The following is a 20,338-nucleotide window of genomic DNA, read 5'->3' as shown; positions in this document are numbered from 1 at the left end:
TTCCATTATTTGGATCATCACACTTACCGTTGCGTGCGTGCGTGCGTGCTTGTGTGTGTGTGTGTGTGTGTGTGCGCGCGCGCGTGCGTGTGTGGGCCGGTGTGCGTGTGCATATGCGTCCGTATAGCCTATATTTTCCCCACCTATTTGACAATGCTCAAATAGTGACACCAGTGATAGAGTTCACCACAGTCTGTCAGTCCCTGCATGTCAATGTCATGACATCAAATTGCATGACATGGTGGTCAACGTGTCATGGGTGCAATTTGATCCAGGCAACCCTTTTGACATGAAGCGCCAAGTTCTCATCTTCTTAACAGTCAGTGTGCCTTCAACATTATTTTTGAAATATTTAGACACAGATGCAGACTCCCTCCCCATGCTGCATGCAGTCAGAGTTAGGAGTTGAATGAACGTAGAATTATGTGCAGGGACTCAATTTAACTGACTAAACCTTTTTGAATATTATTATATTCAAAATATATTTACCAAAACGGCCCTGTCAAAAAATAGATTTTAGCGATCCGGTTTTATACCAATAAAAAGAACTAAAGACGCCTCCAAACTTCATGGGCCTTCTACAGGTGTAATTATGAAAGACGCGTGGGGACGTCCTGGGCACAAAAGATGTTAAGGCTGTCTACCCCTGGGATAAAGTATATGTACTCAAAGTGGCTACTGGCCCAGGCCACCATGTGCTTTTAGGTGCCCAAATCAAGAAAAATGCAGAAGTAGAGTTCTTCCGGGTGCTTTATATATGGGTCTGCTACATGTAAGTGACTTATTTCTATCCCGTTCAAAGGTCGGTATAGTGGTCCATTTACAGCAGTATGTCATCTCCATGCTGGGCCCAACCAGTGTTATCATTCATTTCCATGCTGGGTCCATTCTCCCCCCCCCCCCCCCCCCCCACCACACACACGCACGTCTGGAGTACCTCTCAGCTCCTACACACATCACACAGCATTAGCCTTTTAATTAACACTATCAATATGTCATGCACACACACACACACGCACACACACACACACACACACACACACACACACACACACAGTCTCATTATCATTATCATTATCTCGGTGTCCATCTCTCCATCCACTTGGTCTCTCCTCCCAGAGAGATGAGCCACTGGGGACTCGTCTGGCTCTAGAGAACAGAGGAGAGAAGAGCTTCCCAGCCTGCGGTAGAGCTCTAGGGATCTCACTATAATTATCAATTACAATTCACAATGTAGGCATTTAGCAGATGCTCTCATCCAGAGCGACGTACAATAAGCAAGATAAACATATTCATACATACATAGAATGCAGAGACAGTGTAGTGTCTCAGTAAACTATAGGATCATAGAATGCAGAAACAGTGTAGTGTCTCAGTAAACTATAGGATCATAGAATGCAGAGAGACAGTGTAGTGTCTCAGTAAACTATAGGATCATAGAGTAAACTATAGGATCATAGAATGCAGAGAGACATATAATATTCGTAAACACAGTACCCACTACCTAGAAGCTCAAGGAGAAACAGGGAAGTCTAATAAAGTAACCAATGAGACTAATATAAAAACTAACAACGAGATTTGCTAATCAACAAATAAAAAGAGAAACAACATTTGCTATACGTCAAAGCAGGAGCAGTGTCTGGGAAGTGCAGTGCCCATGGAAATCCTTTTCAAACTCACTAGGGGAATTACAGAAGCCAGTTTGAGTTCTTTCCCCAATGCAGACTGAGATTTCGTTGAGGGCATGATAAGTGATAATACAGTGAGTGTGTAATTTAAAACAATAACAATTGTGGATGACGAGTATGTTAATATTAAACTGAAAACAATTCTGTGGTTGGACAACCATTGCTCTGTGTATTGATGACATGTGTCACCCTATGCAAGATGTGATGACACTGATTTGTACTAATGATGCAAGAGTCTAGACATGGCTGCTTTGGAAGACTATATATACTGATGGTGTAACAGACATTGCAAAGAGAAGGATGTGGTTCCATACAAGCCGTGTGCACGCATTTAGAAAAACATAACTTTAACTTGTCTGTACATTCATTAGTGGAAGACAGTTGCAATTTTAGAGAGATAGACCCCAAGGTTTGCATAGGCCTACTTCATTAGCTACAGATACGCAGATCCCGGTGGACAAGTCTTACGCGTTTCGGCTATGCAGCCTTGATGACAACCACAAAACTAGTTCAGCTTGTCGAACTTCCTGTCCCCTCCTGTCCTCAAGTAACACTGTCCTCTGAGAAGCCATCTGCTGAAACTGTAATAACGTAACCTAACCTAACATGAACACACCCATTCACCTTTGCAGCTATATGGCCAGTATACAGTGGATATAACTTCCCTGTCTTGCTGGGTATATCTAACCACTTTAGCCTGACATCTCAATTTTGGGCATGTCATTATGTACCATATGCAGAACGCATCCATCCAGGATAGTTCAAGCTGCTGGTGAGTTTGATGTTGTTTAATACAATGTATCCACTTTCTATCTGCAAAGTGTTTGTTTCACAAAAATGTTATGAGCTACTTCCTGTCAAAAAAATCCTTGCAGATGATTATATTTAAGTATCAGAGTTTTGAAGCACTCGTTATCAGTAAGGCAACCTCCAGCTGCCTCCTGCATATATGCAAATTCAGAACAGGTGTGTTTATCATAATAAACTGATGATGTGTCCAAGTTTATGTATCAGTTTAACTTACTGAAACAACTCTGGGAGTGGCAGTACCAGTGACAACCAGGAACAGATTGGGTGAGAGTGTGTTGACATTTGGAGAGACAGAGGACGGCCGGAGAGACGGCAATCTTGGGTGGTGAGGATTGGCAGCCCAAACCACTTCCTCCGTGAGAATCGAGGAACCAAAAGCGACGACTGCAGTGAAACCTGCAAGGAGGGTTTCAAATCAGCCTTGTATTGTAAGGTGCAGAGGCTGAGATGGGTGCTGTTTCAATTTACTGTTTATTGTGAACCTTTTTACATTGGTTACAGTCGTGCCATTTCTTTCTGTCTTTACCCATCCTGGCTTGTTTCTTGTATGAAACAAAATGATAGATACAAGATATATCGGCCACATGACATCTTACGTTGTCATTTACTGCCCTAAATAAACATTAAAGTCCATTGACTTGGCTGGCAAACGCTCTAAACAAACATTAAAAATCTTCAGGCATATGTCGTAATATTCAACAACAAATGGCTGTGGCTGAACATTCTGACACCATTGAATTCCTAGTATAGAGGTAGACAATGTGTGGAAGTCCATATTTGGACTGGCAGAGATAATAAACCCAGCCCTGGCAGCGTCCTCTATAGGTTGTGTTAGCCAAACTTTGGCCGAATCAGCAAACAAACACTGTCCAATCACAGCACTGAATTCTCTCTGCCTGCGAGCATGTCGTAAACCGACAACGTGGGACGGCGAGAGCCTTTATAAGGCAGTGTAGGCGGGGCCCAAAGAGTTAAATAACGAAGAACGCCAAAAGAGCAGCATGTCTGACTCCCACCCCGGCGAATCGTCCTCCGCCGCCCGGCCCGGTGTGCACCCAGGCGGGCCCGGTGTGCACCCAGGCGGGCCCGGTGTGCACCCAGGCGGGCCCGGTGTGCACCCAGGCGGGCCCGGTGTGCACCCAGGCGGGCCCGGTGTGCACCCAGGCGGGCCTGCAGGCCTGCGGGACCACCCACAGCTCCGAGACGTGCTCAGGAAGCAGGACGAGTACATGATGCGCCTGGTCAACGCCTCCCTCCGGACCCTCGCCACTTCTCCTGCTGTCCAGCTGCCCCAGTACACCCCAGACCATCCGACGACAGCTCCCACTGGCGTGCCGTGGCCGCCGCACGGAGCACGGGGTCCCGTTTTCCGGGGGGACGACAACAACGCGGAAGCTCCCACTGGCGGCGGGCCCTACGTGCCCGTGCAGATGCTGTGGTGGCAGCAGATGTACGCCTGGCACTACTACATACAACAGCAAGTGGCCACGACGGCCGCCGCCGCCTCCTCCTCCTCCCAGGCGCCCCCGAGCTCCTCCCTCGCATCCCCCGCCGAGCCCAGCGGGGCCGTGCGGCAGCCGTCGTTGTCAGGGCCCGACCCCGCGCCGGCCCGCTGGGACATCCGGGCCAACGCCGCGCCACGGCGGCAGCAGCAGGTCGCCGCCAACGCGGGGGGCGAGCCGGCGCCGGGCACCGACTGGCTGGAGCGGCTGTACACGATGTCCAACGTGTGCGTGCTGCTCAGCATCATGTACTTCTCGTCGTCGGCCAGCCTGCTGGTCATCGTGGCGGGCGCCATGCTGCTGGTCTACCTGCAGCAGAACGCCTGGTTCCCCTTCAGGCCCGAGCAGCAGCAGCAGAACCCGGGGGGAGGAGGAGGAGGAGAGAGGGGCCGGGCTCCCGGCGAGGAGGCCGAGACTCGCCAGGACGCGCTTGGGGAAGCGGCGCAGCTGGCGGCGGGTGGCGGCAGCGGTGGCGAAGGAGGCTCGGAGGGAAACGGCCATGACGCCGGTGAGACCGTCCAACAAGCTCCTCGCAGCTTCCTCACCGCCATCTGGACCTTCATCACTGCCTTCTTCCTCTCCCTCATACCCGAGGGACATCCATACACCACCAACTAGACCAGAGGGACATCCCTACACCACCAACTAGACCAGAGGGACATCCGTACACCACCAACTAGACCAGAGGGACATCCCTACACCGTCAACTAACTAGACCAGTGGATTCTCATACTGCGATCATATGACCATATAGTTATAAATAATAGAGACGGCAACGGAATTCCCCTCCCATCCACTTACATGGAGTTGCTCACCCAGCGCATACTTCCATTTCACCCCTTCTTCCGGGTTGGCAAAGTGGTGGCCCCAAGCCCATTTTGGCCGCGAGTCGTTCGTGCGTGCGAGTCATGAATGAGCACCGCCGTTGGTGCGATGCACGTTCATGTTTTAGGCCCAGTTCGGGGCTTGATTATGACCTTATCTGCTTGACGAGAGGTGTGGTGAAACACTCGTCTACGTAAGCATATTGATATCCATGACACGACCATCAATAAGATCTCGTGTCTCATAGGAGGGCTGTGAGCAGTTCAGAATCCCATCCACCAGTGGCAGTAACATCATCGTTACGCAGATTTTTTTTAAACAAGATTATATATATTTTTTAATATTTAGATTTGTATATTATCGTGAGAACGATGCCTTCCAATATCACATTGCAACTTTTCAGCCTGACGTTTCTATTAGCTTGGATTCCCCATCGATGTTGTTACTGGTGGACGGGCGTATGAACTGCCCACAGCCCTCCCATGAGACACAGACAGAGTGGAAAACAATTGTGGCATTTTGTCATGAACATTAACTAGGACAATTATATCAAGATAGGTAGAAAAGTGGTGAAGTGGTCCTTTAAGTGCAGCACTGTACTTGGTTACTTTTTACCACTGCAAATGTCAAGGACCACCAAATGTATGTATTTGGCCACAGACTCCCATCTGAAAATGTTTTGTGCTATAGGGACCCCCAGAAGAGAATATTTAAAATAAAACTAGTATCTCTAAAATATCTCTAAAAGTAAAATTCTAATTCAAAATGATTTCTTTCTCTATATCCTAAAGTAGGCCGAAAGTTGTACAGTTGGAACGGAGTTTCTAGATAAAAGTATATAACTAGATTTTAAAAAATCTATTCGCTTTCATCATCGAACTATATGTCAATTCTCCATTAATTGTCAATGGTATTTTCTTAGCAGTGGGAATAACACTAGCGTGGTCGCCTTTTAAACAGGCTGATGATTAACTAACTGCTAGCAGCTGTACAAGCTTGTACGAGATATTTTTGAATAGTCAATATGGACCTTTACGGGTCGATTTGGTGTCATTCGTGCACTCTCAGAGTTTAAGGGGTGCTTCATAATGTGCCATAGTGTCGTAGTAAATCAGTGTCATACAAATACTGAAGAGAAGCTTTAAACTGGAGACTTTACATTCGAGTGTGCGAACATTGGAGCTTGTAGATCTGCTATATTCCAATATTGCAGTATTAATACTTTTACTTGCCGTATGTAAAGAATGTATTTTTTCCACCACTGTGTGCAAATAACAACTAAAAGCAGGCCTGCCGGCCTGCACAAATCGATGTTATTAGGCATGCTGGTAACAGTTAACATGTGTGACATCACTGCAAAGCTCTGAGCAGCATTAAAAGGTGGTGCTGCATGTTTACTAATTGTGTTACTAGATCACGCTTAATGTCCCATCTCTAGCACTAATCACTTAAACATGGCGTCTTCCATTGAGAGCTTGCTGGAGAACATCTCCGGCGTTGCTGACAATCCCGTCGAGCAACTGCGGAACCTGAAAACGGCCATTTTATCCGTGCCGGCCAGCGGCCTGAGGGACATCGTCGTTCGCGACAGGCGGTGGCTCGACGCAATCTTCTCCCTCCTGCACACGAGCGACGGGGAACAGATCGAGCTGTGCGCCGACATCCTCCGCCACGCGCTCCCGGCGCTCAGTCCCGTTCACGCGGCCCGCACGCTCCGGTCGGAGCTGCGGGCCGGCCTGGTCCACCCCGTCGCCGCCGTCAGGGCGCTGGCCCTGACGCAGGTGAGCCGGATGACGGGCGACGGCGAGGCGGCCGCCGAACTCCTGAAGAACCACGACGAGGTCCTCCGCGAAGTGGTCCGCTGCGTCGGCGTGGAGGAGATGAGCGTGGCGAAGGAGGCGGTCGGCTCCCTGGTCAAACTGAGCCGGTCCGAGGGCGGTTTGGAAGCCTTGTTTTCCCAGGGCAGCCTCCTGGACGGCATAAAGGAGGTGATGGCGGCGGGCGGCGTTCCCAGGTGCAGAGTGTACGAGCTGGCCATCGGCGTGGCGTCCACGTCGGCCGCTGCTCTCTGTCACTGCGCCGACAGCGGCGTCCTCTCTCCACTGCTGGACGAGTTGACCGGAGACGACGTTCTGATCAGGGCCACGGCCGTTGATATGGTGACCACGTTAGCCCACAGCCGGCACGGGCGGCAGTTCCTCACGCTGCACGGCATCATGGACAAGTTCTCCGGCATGATCCAAGGAGCCGATGCCGACGCGTTCTCCTCTCTGTACCTGCCCGGTCTGGTGACGTTTTTCGGCACGCTGGCCGTGGCGGAAGGGCCCCGGCGAGTGTGCGAGCGCTACCCGGCCTTCCAGGACAAGGTGTTCGAGATGGCCATGGGCCCGGACCCCGCCATGACCGGCGTGGCGCTGGACACTCTGGGGCTGCTTGGATCTGACGCCGAGGGCAAACGGGTCCTGCAGGGGGCGGTAGAGAAGTTTGCGGCGGTGCTGTCCAGAATGGGTCGGCTGGCCGCGTCCGGAGCCACGGAAATGCGAGTCCGCTGCCTGGAGTGCGCCGCGCGTCTGCTCGGCCTGCGGGAGCAGCAGGCCCAGCCGGACCTCTTGGCTCTGACTGAGTCCTGGTTCCGCCTCATGGCGGACAATACGATGGACATGATGGCCAAGGTCGCCGCGCAGCCCTTCCCCGAGCTGAGCTGCGCGGCGTTTCGCGTGCTCGCGGCCGTCGCACCTCAGCCCTGGGCTCAGCGGGTGATGATCGGCACCCCGGGGTTCATGGAGTTCGTCGTGGACCGTGCCACGGGAAGAACTAAGGAGGTGAAGGACGCCAAGTTCAAACTGGTGAAGGCGCTCGCAAACTCGCCGACGGCGGCGAGTGTCTTGGGCAGCCAGCATTACCTGCATCTGAAGAGCTACCTCAGAGAAGGGCCCTACTACGTTCTGGCTGGGGCGGCGGTCGCCACAGAGGAAGCAGAGTGATATCACGTGCGACCGAGCCACACGGAGCCCGGCATCCCTCTCTGGGTGTTCTGGTCACGTTGGGACATTTTTTTGTCATAAGATTTACTCTATGGTGAACAGGGGAGAAAGGGCCTTGCACAAAGGTTTTATCACTTAATTGTGTCATTTTGTTTTCTCTTACAAATCGAAATCGCTGTGGTGCAGACGGTAATTCACGGACAAAAATGGCATAGCTTCTTCACTGGTGCACATGCATCGTATTGACACTGACAATGCCGTTCTTGTTCTATAGATCTGTGATTTTCAACCCTTTTCATATCAAGGTCCATTATTACCTTTTCAGCATTTGAGCCATGGACCACCATTTGATGACCAAAAACGTACTATAACTGGCCTCAGGCCTGAGGCCGGTTATGGTAGGCCTCAGGTATACCATTCTGAAATTTATTTTAATAATATTTGGACTGCTGGACAGCTCTCTTCACTCTTAAAGAAATGTTTTTATATTTAAATGAGCTGAAGAAAGTCACCACTCGCACCACACATTTCTCTGCGAATGGTTTTAATACTGCCGCATGTCGACAGGTGTGTGTATTCGTGCAGGAGGCCTTACGTGAGCAACGAGGACACGTATGGCTGTGCTAGTCTATGTTGTGAACAAAGGTGGCTTATTCCTAGTATTCGTGCCATTTGTGTCCTCATGACACACTCACTCCAAAACCAAAAAGCTTACCTCAGAGTGAAATAAATATAACGTAATCCCTTTATAAATTTGATTTGAGTATGTTTAGTTATGCTAAAATGTCGGCTTCAGTTACAAATATAATAACTATAATATATAATAACTAATCAAATACAATAGTATGCTTCTAATGCTTCTGTACTAGTCTGTCACCAAATGTAATTACTTATAGGCTGAGGACATCATAGAATAGCGAATGCAAGGCTGACGTCACGGTAGACGTGACAGCCTATACCGGCGTCATTTTGATCGTGATGGCCTACAAGCGCTACATGTTGTGTATAAAGTTGGTGTTTGCGCTCTCTTTCTCTCACACACGTTATACATTCGCGTTAGCTTGCCGATTCATACTGCAGTAGATGGGCGAGCCGTTTCCTACCTGCTGCTCCATCTGTCAAACCACCACTTCGGTCATTTAATTATTTAATATCTCCGACTGACGGTGACAATGAGTCTCACGCGGCAGTTGGGCTTACTGCTGTGGAAGAACTATGTGCTGCGGAAACGTCGGATCCTGGCGACCATGTGTGAAATGGCCCTGCCTCTGCTGTTCGCGGGCGTACTCGTTTTCTTGCGCTGGAATGCTCCGCCCGGGGAAGATATAGAACAAGAGGTCTATAGCAATATCTCTTTTGAGCAGCTAATGTCCCAGAGGCTTTGGCGTCCTTCGACAAACATAAGCTTGGCCTACGTGCCAGGTGGCTCCAAAGCGGTGCGGCAGGTAGCAGAAGATGTTCAGGTCAGCCTGAGTGGCTTTGCGGGATACCAGGAGCTCCGTGTCGAACCACTCTGGTTCGACACGGAGCAGCAGCTCGAAGACTACGTGAGGAACGATCCTGACTCAGCGAAGGTCTACGCCGCCGTGGTGTTCAAAGATTCCTTCCGTCGCAACGATGAGGAACTGCTACCCCCGCAGGTGAGCTATCATCTGCGGTTAGGCTACTCCAACAGCTGGCACACAGACAGGCTGTTTCCCCTGTTCCCGCAGCGGGGACGCAACCGGCCTTCTGATTACAAGGACTTTCTGCTGGTGCAACATGCGGTAGACCGGGCCGTCATGCGCTTCTACAACAAAGCTTTGGCAGATTCCCTGCTGAACCGGACCAAAGTGCTCCTGTCCCGCTTCCCTGACCCGGCGTACAGGGCAGACTATTTCGCGTTGTACAGCGTGTACATCTTGCCGCTGCTGCCGGTGTTCGGCTTCTACTACGCCTCGGTCAACGCGGTGCGGGCCCTGGTGCAGGAGAAGGAGAGCAAGCTCAGGGAGTACATGCGCATGATGGGCGTCAGCAACTGGCTCCACTGGAGCGCCTGGTTCCTCGCGTCGTTCCTCGGCCTCTCCGTCTCTGTCGTCCTGGTCACGGTGCTCCTGCGCGTTCCCATTGAGTACCGGTGGGGCCGCGCCAACGGGGTCAGCACAGCAGTGCTGAACCACAGCGACCCCACGCTGCTGCTGCTCTTCCTGCTGGTCTCCGCCGTGGCCACCGTCAACTTCAGCTTCATGATCAGCACCTTCTTCTCACGGGCCCACGTGGCGGCGTGGGCGGCCGGCCTCATCTACACCCTGAGCTACTTGCCTCACGTGTTCCTGAGCCGCGGCCGGAAGACCCCCGCCTGCCTCATCTCCAACGTGGCCATGGCCATGGGTGCCGAGCTCTTCGCCGCATTCGAAGGCAAAGGCACGGGCATCCGGTGGTCCGGCCTGTTCCAGTCGGTGTCGGTGGACCGTGATGTGTCCCTGGCGTGGGTATTGGGCATGCTGCTGCTGGACGCCTCGCTGTACGCCCTCGTGGGGTGGTACGTGGAGGCCGTCTTCCCCGGCGAGTACGGCGTGCCGCTGCCGTACCACTTCTTCGCCACAGCCTCCTACTGGCGCGGCAGCCCCCGCACGACTCCGCTCGGCGGGAACGAGGAAGAGGTGGGGGAGAGCGCCTCCGCCACCGCCAGGGGCGAGTTCATGGAGGAGGAACCCACCGGACTGGTCCCCGGGGTCTCCATCAAACACCTGACCAAGGAATTCAACGCAGGCGACGGGACACGGCGGCGGCAGGCCGTGCGGGACCTCACGGTGAACATGTTCGAGGGACAGATCACCGTGCTGCTGGGTCACAACGGGGCCGGGAAGACCACCACACTGTCCATGCTGACCGGCCTGTTCCCGCCCACCAGCGGTCAGGCCCGCATCAACGGCTACGACATTCGTCGCGACATGGCCCTGATCCGCCGCAGCCTAGGCTTCTGTCCCCAACACGACATCCTGTTCGACGACCTGACTGTCGGCGAGCACCTGCTCTTCTACGCGCACCTGAAGGGCCTCCCCCGAGACCAGATCCCGGCCGACGTGGACCGCATGCTCGGCGTCCTGAACCTGGGGGACAAGCGGCACGCCCTCGCCAGCGCCCTCTCCGGTGGCATGAAGAGGAAGATGTCGATCGGCGTCGCCCTGAGCGGCGGCTCCAAGGCGGTGCTGCTGGACGAGCCCACGTCGGGCATGGACGTGTCCGCACGGCGAGCCATCTGGGACCTGCTGCAGGGGGAGAAGCGCGGGCGCACCGTCGTGATCACCACGCACTTCATGGACGAGGCCGACCGGCTGGGCGACCGCGTGGCCATCATGAGCGGAGGGGAGCTGCGGTGCTGCGGCTCGCCGCTCTTCCTCAAGAGCAAGTACGGTGCCGGTTACCACGTGGCCATCGTGAAGGACGCTCGGGCACACTGCGACGTGTCCGAGATCACCCGTCGGGTCCACGCACACGTCCCAGACGCCATGCTGGAGAGCAACGTGGGGGCGGAGCTCTCCTACGTTTTGCCCAAGGAGAGTGTCGGGAGGTTTGAGTCGCTGTTTGCCGAGCTGGAGGCGGACAGGGAGCGTTTGGGTGTTGCCAGCTATGGAGCCTCCATAACCACCATGGAGGAAGTGTTCCTCAGAGTGGGTAAACTGGCCGATTCCAGTTTGGACATCCAGGCCATTCAGATGCCTGTGCTGCAGAACCAGCAAAGGATTCCCCCTCGACCGCAGACGACCGCAGAGGACGCCGGAACGACCGACGTCACCGACCTCACTGACGGCCAGATGCTCGGCTCAGAGGACACCAAGCTCAACACGGGGCTCGGGTTATGCATGCAGCAGTTCTACGCCATGTTCCTGAAAAGAGCACTGTACACCTGGAGAAACTGGAAGTTGGTGGTGGCCCAGTTCCTGGTACCCCTCATCTTCATGATACCCGTGGCCATGTTTGTGGACCCCACACCTGAGCATCCACCCCTGAGCCTGGGTCTCAGCCTCTATGGCTACCCCAGAGTCCCTGTGGTGGTCCATGGTGACCAGCAGGCAGCTGCCTTGGCAGAGGCATACGCCTCCCAGGTAAAACAATCGGATCAGATCGTCCCCGTCAATGACTTCCACGAGTACATCCTGACCAAGGCGCAGGCATTCGACCAGCAGTGTGTGGTGGGTGCCGTCTTCCGCGACAGCAGCGACGGCTTTACGGAGGCCACGGCGTACTACAGCGGCGAGGGCTACCACACCCATGCCACGTCCCTCATGATGGTGGACAACGCACTGTTCAAATGCGTTGCCGGGCTCAGTGCTTCCATCCAGACAAGCAATTGGCCCTTGCCGCGGCAGGCCGCGGACGAGCTCCATGGCCAAGATCATGTACTGGTTCAGGAACAAACGATCGCCTTCGGCGTCGCCGTCATGCTGATGTTCGGCATGGCGTCCTTGTCCAGCACGTTCGCCCTGCTGCTGGTCACCGAGCGCTCCGTCAAGTCCAGACACGTCCAGCAGGTCAGCGGCCTCTACCTCGCCAACTTCTGGTTCTCTGCGCTGCTGTGGGACCTGCTGAACTTCCTGCTGGTCTGCGTCGTCTTGTTGGGGGCGTTCGGGGCACTCGCGGTCGAGGCCTTCGCGGGGGACCACCGCCTGGCGGACGTGTTGCTGATCCTGATGCTGTACGGCTGGGCCGTCATACCCCTCGTGTACCTGCTCAGCTTCCTGTTCGACAAGGCGGGCACCGCCTACACGTGCCTCACCGCCCTCAACGTGATATTGGGCACCGTCACCGCATTTTTTGGTTTCCTCCTGGATCTGATAACTTACCTGCCGCCTTACCTGATAACTGATATCCACTGGTTGGTAGTACTGAACAGGATGTTTCTGTTCTTCCCCAACTACTGCTTGGGCATGTCCTTCATGTGGTTCTACCGCAACTACAAGCTCACCTCCTTCTGTACCTCCCGCCCTGAGGCGGCAGGTCATATCACCTCCCGCCCTGAGGCGGGAGGTGATATGACATGGAAGATGATATGCGAGTACCCCAATGGCTTGCGCAAGTACCAGGAGAACTACTTGTCCATGTCTGAGCCTGGGGTGGGCCGTTTCTTAGTGTCTCTCTCCGTGCAGGGCGTGGTCTTCATCGCGTTGCTCTTCGTCATCGAAGCACAAAGCGTCCTTCGCTTCCTGGGCAGAAGGGTCACGTGGCGGCGCCCGGCTACGCCAGCGGGCGCGGTGCCGCTCCCGGAGGACGCCGACGTGGCCGCGGAGAGGGCGAGGGTCCTGGAGTGCCAGCCTGCGGTGGAGTCCGCGGCCGACAGCCCCCTCATACTGAGGGAGCTCAGCAAGGCGTACGGCCGCTCAGGGACTCTGCTGGCCGTGGACCGGCTGTCTCTGGCCGTGGGGAAAGGGGAGTGCTTCGGCCTGCTGGGCTTCAACGGCGCCGGGAAGACCTCCACCTTCAAGATGCTGACTGGGGACGAGATCGTCACCTCCGGGAACGCCTACGTCGGCGGACACAGCGTCCTGGGCGGCGTCAAGGAGGTGCAGCGGCGCATCGGCTACTGTCCCCAGTTCAACGCTCTCCTGGACCACATGACGGGACGGGAGACGCTGCGCATGTACGCCAGGCTCAGGGGGATCCCGGAGAAGCGCGCGTCCGGCTGCGTACGGAACGTCCTCCGGTCGCTGCTGCTGGAGCCCCATGCCGACAAGCTGGTCGGCACATACAGTGGCGGCACCAAGAGGAAGCTGAGTGCGGGCGTGGCCCTGATCGGTGGGCCTCCGGTCGTCTTCCTGGACGAGCCATCAGCCGGCATGGACCCCGTGGCCAAGCGGCTGCTGTGGGACGCCGTTGTGCGCACGAGAGACTCCGGCAAGGCCGTGGTGGTCACGACGCACGACATGGAGGAGTGCGAGGCCCTGTGCACTAGGCTGGCCGTCATGGTGGATGGTCGGCTGAAGTGTCTGGGCAGTCCGCAGCATCTCAAGAGCAGGTTCGGCGGCGGCTACACCCTGCAGGTGAAGGTGGCACGCCACGACGACATAGAGGAGGTGGGCCCGGAGGAGCAGGAGGAGAAGGAGAGCAACCTGCAGCGCTTCAAGCGTTTCATCGAAAGCACCTTTCCGGGCTGTGCGCTGAAGGACGAGCACCAGGGCACGGTGCACTACCACTTGACCGACAAGGCCGTCACCTGGGCACAGGTGTTTGGGACAATGGAGGCAGCCAAAGAGAAGTACCGTGTCGAAGACTACTGCGTGAGCCAGATATCGCTGGAACAAGTGTTCCTGGGCTTTGCCCAGATCCAGGAAGAGGCGGGTGAGACGGTATAATAGAAAAAGTGCATGAGTGCCTGCATTTTTTTGGGGTAACTCATTCCTGCTTACACTAGTAGGTATAAGAGTATTAAAAAAAAAGTTGTTTTCCCCCCATACAGCTACGAAAGATGACAGGTATAATGTATGTGGTGCTATATCCTGAGTATTTTTTGAATGAATGCACCCCGGCATGCACAAATTATTTTCAGATGGGGTTCCGCACCCAAATATACATATCACTTGACATGGAAACAGTTTGAGAACCACCGTCTATCAAACCTGGTGGACATATACAGTCTCCTAGTCTGTGTGTCTGCACTCTGCAATAACAAACTCTCAGTTTCAATGTCACATTCCCAATGATAGTCCTGCCTGTAAATATATATAGCCTCAGAGACAAACGCATAAGCGCTTACAAACATCTCAACGGTTCGTCATGTTCACCCCAAAGGGTCCCTAAGGTTACGTCCAAAAATATGTGTCCATCCGTGTCTAGCCTTTTAAAAGTCCTGTCTTGTCTTGGCCTGTACAGTGGCCTGTCTGTCACAACATTCAGCAGCAAAAGAATTGTGTTTGCACAAGTCCTCCAAGTGCAGTTGTAAAGTAACTAAATATACTCTAGTACAATTTGGTGGTAGAGTATTTCCAATTTCCAATACATTTACTTCTACTCCACTACATCTTAGAGGCAAATATTGTACTTTGACTCCACTACAATTATTTGAGGACCTTATTCGTTACTTTGTAGATTTGGATTATTAGTACAAAACATACATTAACCACTTAAGCTCTACATACATTTTTTAATATTTGTTTTTGGCTTTTGTGCCTTACAGTGAAAACCAACAGGAAAGAGGGAGAGAGAGAGAAGGGGAGAGACACGCAGCAAAGGTCATCATGAACGGGACTCGAACACGCAACGCGCTGTCAGGCCAGACAGAGCCATTATGTGGCATGGGCCTGGACCACTAGGCCAGCGGCACCCAGAGATCTGCTATTACATTTATTTATTTATTTATTTTTTGGCTTTCGCCTTTATTTTATATATTTTTATAGAGGGATAGACAGTAGGCTGACAGGAAATGGGGCGAGAGAAGTACAGTACTTACAGTAAGTATGGATGTACTCAGTGGAGAGCCGCTTGGCCACTCCTGCTGTGAGTCCAGACTGAGTCATGCACACCACCACCAGTGACAGATGCTAAAGAGCTCGTACGTGTCACCAACAAGGTTGCCAAGTCCAAGTCCCGCAACTTTTGGCTTGTTTTTTTTCCCCCCAGAGGAGCCAGTAAAAGATGGCATGTTATATTATCATTATAATGATTCTAGATGGTTTACAGTTGCTCTCTGTGTCTTCCCATTAAACATTATTTACTGCACATCCATATACGCCACACTATGTTATTCCAACAGCTAATGAAGTGCGTTTAGTTATCACCTGGTTTTGTGAGTTTGCGGTATCAGGTCCCACATCGTCGTGACTGAATGGAGATGAGAGCAAGGGGCCTGAGTGAAGCTTTTATTAGAAGAAGATGCATGTCTCACCTTGCAGTGGGAGATGGATAGCTTTTACAAGGAATTCGCTTAGGGTTTCCTATAGAGCTGCAGTAGACGTGAACACAAGAACGCTCGGTCCAAAACACGGTCACCGGCACCCCGGGTCAAATCCGGCGACCTCGGACCGGTTGACACCAGGTATTCCTAAACGTAACCCAAGTAAAACTATATGTCTAAACTGAGCCTTATTCTTATACTTAACCTCAGTAAAACGATGCCTAAACCGAGCCTTATACTTAACCTCAGTACAACTATGCCTAAACCAACCTTATTCCTAAACCTACACACATACAGTACAAGAACCGCTGGGGGTAAGTGTGTTTTGGGGCTCCATATTTTTTTAAGTTTTTGTTTTTTTGAAAATGAATTGCTCCCATTCATCATACAAGAGTGTCAGCCAAAAGTATAGGGAAATCTAACTATTAAACAAAAGGTTTCCAGTTTCCACCGGTCAGCGACGACATTACAGGTGTAGAGCATGCTTCAGTCTATATTACAGTAGGTGTAGAGCATGCTTCAGTCTATATTACAGTAGGTGTATGATTCAGTCTAAACTCTAAAGTAATATTACAGTAGGTGTATGATTCAGTCTAAACTCTAAAGTAATATTACAGTAGGTGTATGATTCAGTCTAAACTCTAAAGTAATATTACAGTAGGTGTAGAGCATGCTTCAGTCTAAACTCTAAAGTAATATTACAGTAGGTGTAGACTAGAGCATGCTTCAGTCTAAACTCTAAAGTAATATTACAGTAGGTGTAGACTAGAGCATGCTTCAGTCTAAACTCTAAAGTAATATTACAGTGGGTGTAGAGCATGCTTCAGTCTAAACGCTAAAGTAATATTACAGTAGGTGTAGAGCATGCTTCAGTCTAAACTCTAAAGTAATATTACAGTGGGTGTAGAGCATGCTTCAGTCTAAACTCTAACGTAATATTACAGTGGGTGTAGAGCATGCTTCAGTCTAAACTCTAAAGTAATATTACAGTAGGTGTAGAGCATGCTTCAGTCTAAACTCTAACGTAATATTACAGTAGGTGTAGAGCATGCTTCAGTCTAAACTCTAAAGTAATATTACAGTGGGTGTAGACTAGAGCATGATTCAGTCTAAACTCTAAAGTAATATTACAGTAGGTGTAGAGCATGCTTCAGTCTAAACTCTAACGTAATATTACAGTGGGTGTAGAGCATGCTTCAGTCTAAACTCTAACGTAATATTACAGTGGGTGTAGAGCATGCTTCAGTCTAAACTCTAACGTAATATTACAGTGGGTGTAGACTAGAGCATGCTTCAGTCTAAACTCTAACGTAATATTACAGTGGGTGTAGACTAGAGCATGCTTCAGTCTAAACTCTAAAGGAATATTACAGTGGGTGTAGACTAGAGCATGCTTCAGTCTAAACTCTAACGTAATATTACAGTGGGTGTAGAGCATGCTTCAGTTGCGTAGAGCGTGCTTCAGTCTATATTACAGTAGGTGTAGAGCATGCTTCAGTCTAAAGTAATATTACAGTAGGTAAGCGGAACCCTTGTTAACATACCCGCCAAGCCTTTTTTAAATAAGAACGAGACATGATTTAACACCTGCTGTTTTAATGCAGCAGGCTCCGACAGAAACTGTATCTATCTATCCACCCAAGACCTCAGCGACCATGTCACCAGACTCAAATATAGTGGAGCTAAGTTTAGCCTGTTTGTTGCTCTGGTTCAGTTAGCGTCCTTTAACACCTCTAGCCTGCATGTCATTGGCTGGAAAACACTTTCTATGAAGCTCTGTCATGTGACTCATGTCTACCATGTATTACAAAAAACATACTTAACATAAATAATGGCAAGAGGCAAGGCAGGGCGGTTGCACGTGTTCAACAACAAGGCAATTGAATGAGCTATTACACAGAAGATCAGGCAAAGGAAACAACAAAATAAGTCAAAACAACAGATAAAGTGCAGCATGTAAATATAAAAAGAAAAGTAACTCAATCAAAGGCAGGCTAGGCAGCAGCAAACAGGAAGGTATTTTGGTTGTGTTTCAAAAGAAATACAAAGAGTGATACAAATGAAATGGACCCTCTGGAACCCACACAATTAGAAAATGTAGAAGAATTGCTATATTTGCCTCGTATCTCTCCTCATGGTGCCAACACTACAGATACAGCATGGAATTGTGGACAGAATGTTATATTCATAATTTTGGGTCCGAGAGGCTATGTCATCAAATGGTGGTCCGTGGCTCAAATGCCAAATAAACAACGGGCCTTGATATGAAACACTGCCAGTGGTTCCCAAAGTGGCGTCCGGGGACCCCCAGGGGTCCTTGAGGGAGGGAGTTCCAGGGGGTCCCCAGCTAAATGATATAGGAACCAGGACCCTTATGGGTCTGTAACGCAAAGAGTGTACAAATGGAACCAACCATTTGTACGGGGGCCCTTGAAATGAAAATGGTTGAAAATCACTGCTAGAGACGTACAAATGGGGGTCGCAATGCTGATACGTGTCAATGTGGGGGTCCTTGACATGAAAAGGTTTGGGAACCACTGCTCTATAGGCGTGTCCTATAGGCCGGGGCATGGCCGTTTGGCGTCTCTACAATATGACACAGCAGCTGCTAAGCTGTTGGCAGGATGTCGATAATGTCTACACTTCAACACTCGCACGCAGACGCACGCGCACACACACACACACACACACACGCACGCACGCACGCACGCACGCACGCACGCACACACACACACACACACACACACACACACACACACACACACACACACACACACACACACACACACACACACACACACACACACACACACACACACACACACACACACACACACACACACACACACACACACACACACAGCTAGAATGGTGTGAGGCATTCTCAAGAGGCTTCCATTCACGGGACGGTTATTAAATCATCCAGGCGGACGTTCCATTGACAGTTGGACATGTGCACGGTGGTGGGATTTAAAGTAACTAAGTACATTTACGTAGTAGTACTGCACTCAGGTACAGTTTTGAGGTGTGGTGTATGTAGGCCTATACTTTACTTGAGAATATCCACATTTCAAAGCTTTACTTCTACTCCACTACATCTCAGGCAAACATTGTACTTTTACTCCACTACAATTATTTGAGACTATATACTATATAACATTATGCACATATATTCAGCCATATATATATATATATATATATATATATTTACACGCACATTTTGGCCATTTGAAAATAGCAGATCTACAAGCTCACACAATGAACTTGTATATTGGCTATTTTCAAAACATTGATAGATTTGAAAACTTGAAAGAGGACCTCCTGTATAATTATTACTTACTTACTTACTTTTGGTATAGGCTACTTTAAGTACTTTCTGAGTATTTCTACATTGCAGCATTGATACTTTTACTTAAGTAAAGAATGTGAGTATATAGTTTTCCCACCACTGTATGTGGATGGAGAACAGGAATAGATCATGAGTCAAGGCCAATGCCATGTAGCAGCGAGCAGAACCAAATGAACCCACCATGAGTCAAGGGCAATGCCATGTATACAGCGAGCAGAACCAAATGAACCCACCATGAGTCAAGACCAATGCCATGTAGCAGCTAGCAGAACCAAATGAACCCACCATGAGTCAAGGCCAATGCCATGTAGCAGCTAGCAGAACCAAATGAACCCACCATGAGTCAAGGCCAATGCCATGTAGCAGCTAGCAGAACCAAATGAACCCAGCATGAGTCAAGGCCAATGCCATGTAGCAGCTAGCAGAACCAAATGAACCCACCATGAGTCAAGGCCAATGCCATGTAGCAGCTAGCAGAACCAAATGAACCCACCATGAGTCAAGGCCAATGCCATGTAGCAGCGAGCAGAACCAAATGAACCCATCCTGAGTCAAGGGCAATGCCATGTAGCAGCGAGCAGAACCAAATGAACCCACCATGAGTCAAGGTCAAGGCTAAACAACCACAAGTGGGAAGTAAGTAACTATACATTTAATAAAAAGTATACTTACTTGAGTACTCCGTATTGTTCTATACATGAACATAATAATAATAATAATATCGTTCATTAACCATCCAGACCTCTCCATGTCATCTGAGAAAGTTTTGCTTTATGTCGACTCCAAAACTCTGGAATACACTTAACATTGTAATCAGAAACTTAGCATTTCAAGTACACATAGCACTCTATAGTTTCATTATAGATATTGGATACAAAACAAAGGATAGGTTATTTCCACTGCTGTCCCAAAAAATGAAATGAGTATTATCAGTTGTGTATAATATGAGTGTTATGCGTGCATGCGTGCGTGGGTGCGAAACTGTATGGATGCGTGTGTGCATTCCACAGAGGGGCAGGGGGAAGAAGAGGACATCAAATGCAGCAGCATTATTCAAGGTTAATCTACCCAGCAACACATACTGTAGTCATAAATCAATCATAGGAGAAGTAGGCCTCTTCAGTATACCATGTGGTGTGTGTGTGTGTGTGTGTGTGTGTGTGTGTGTGTGTGTGTGTGTGTGTGTGTGTGTGTGTGTGTGTGTGTGTGTGTGTGTGTGTGTGTGTGTGTGTGTGTGTGTGTGTGTGTGTGTAGTAACTATGTGCATTTACTCAAGTACTGTACCTTAAGTATACAATTTTGAGGTATCT

At 50.6% G+C, this 20,338-nt stretch overlaps 2 protein-coding genes across 2 annotated transcripts; both read left to right on the top strand.

The window, feature by feature from the left end:
• Nucleotides 1–6,279: 6,279 nt before the first annotated feature.
• On the top strand, nucleotides 6,280–7,809 carry LOC308335267 (26S proteasome non-ATPase regulatory subunit 5-like; the record flags this gene model as incomplete). The annotated part of the gene is made up of 1 exon (XM_080792285.1): nucleotides 6,280–7,809. The coding sequence occupies one exon, from the start codon at nucleotides 6,280–6,282 to the stop codon at nucleotides 7,807–7,809; it is 1,530 nt and encodes a 509-aa protein (XP_080648411.1).
• A 1,172-nt stretch (nucleotides 7,810–8,981) lies between these two features.
• On the top strand, nucleotides 8,982–14,141 carry LOC308335266 (phospholipid-transporting ATPase ABCA3-like; the record flags this gene model as incomplete). The annotated part of the gene is made up of 1 exon (XM_080792284.1): nucleotides 8,982–14,141. The coding sequence occupies one exon, from the start codon at nucleotides 8,982–8,984 to the stop codon at nucleotides 14,139–14,141; it is 5,160 nt and encodes a 1,719-aa protein (XP_080648410.1).
• Nucleotides 14,142–20,338: the final 6,197 nt, after the last annotated feature.

Source organism: Protomyctophum bolini, assembly GCF_963924005.1.
Source record: "Protomyctophum bolini genome assembly, chromosome: 20".
Classification (NCBI taxonomy): Eukaryota; Metazoa; Chordata; class Actinopteri; order Myctophiformes; family Myctophidae; genus Protomyctophum; species Protomyctophum bolini.
This window is presented reverse-complemented; position numbering and strand designations above follow the sequence as displayed.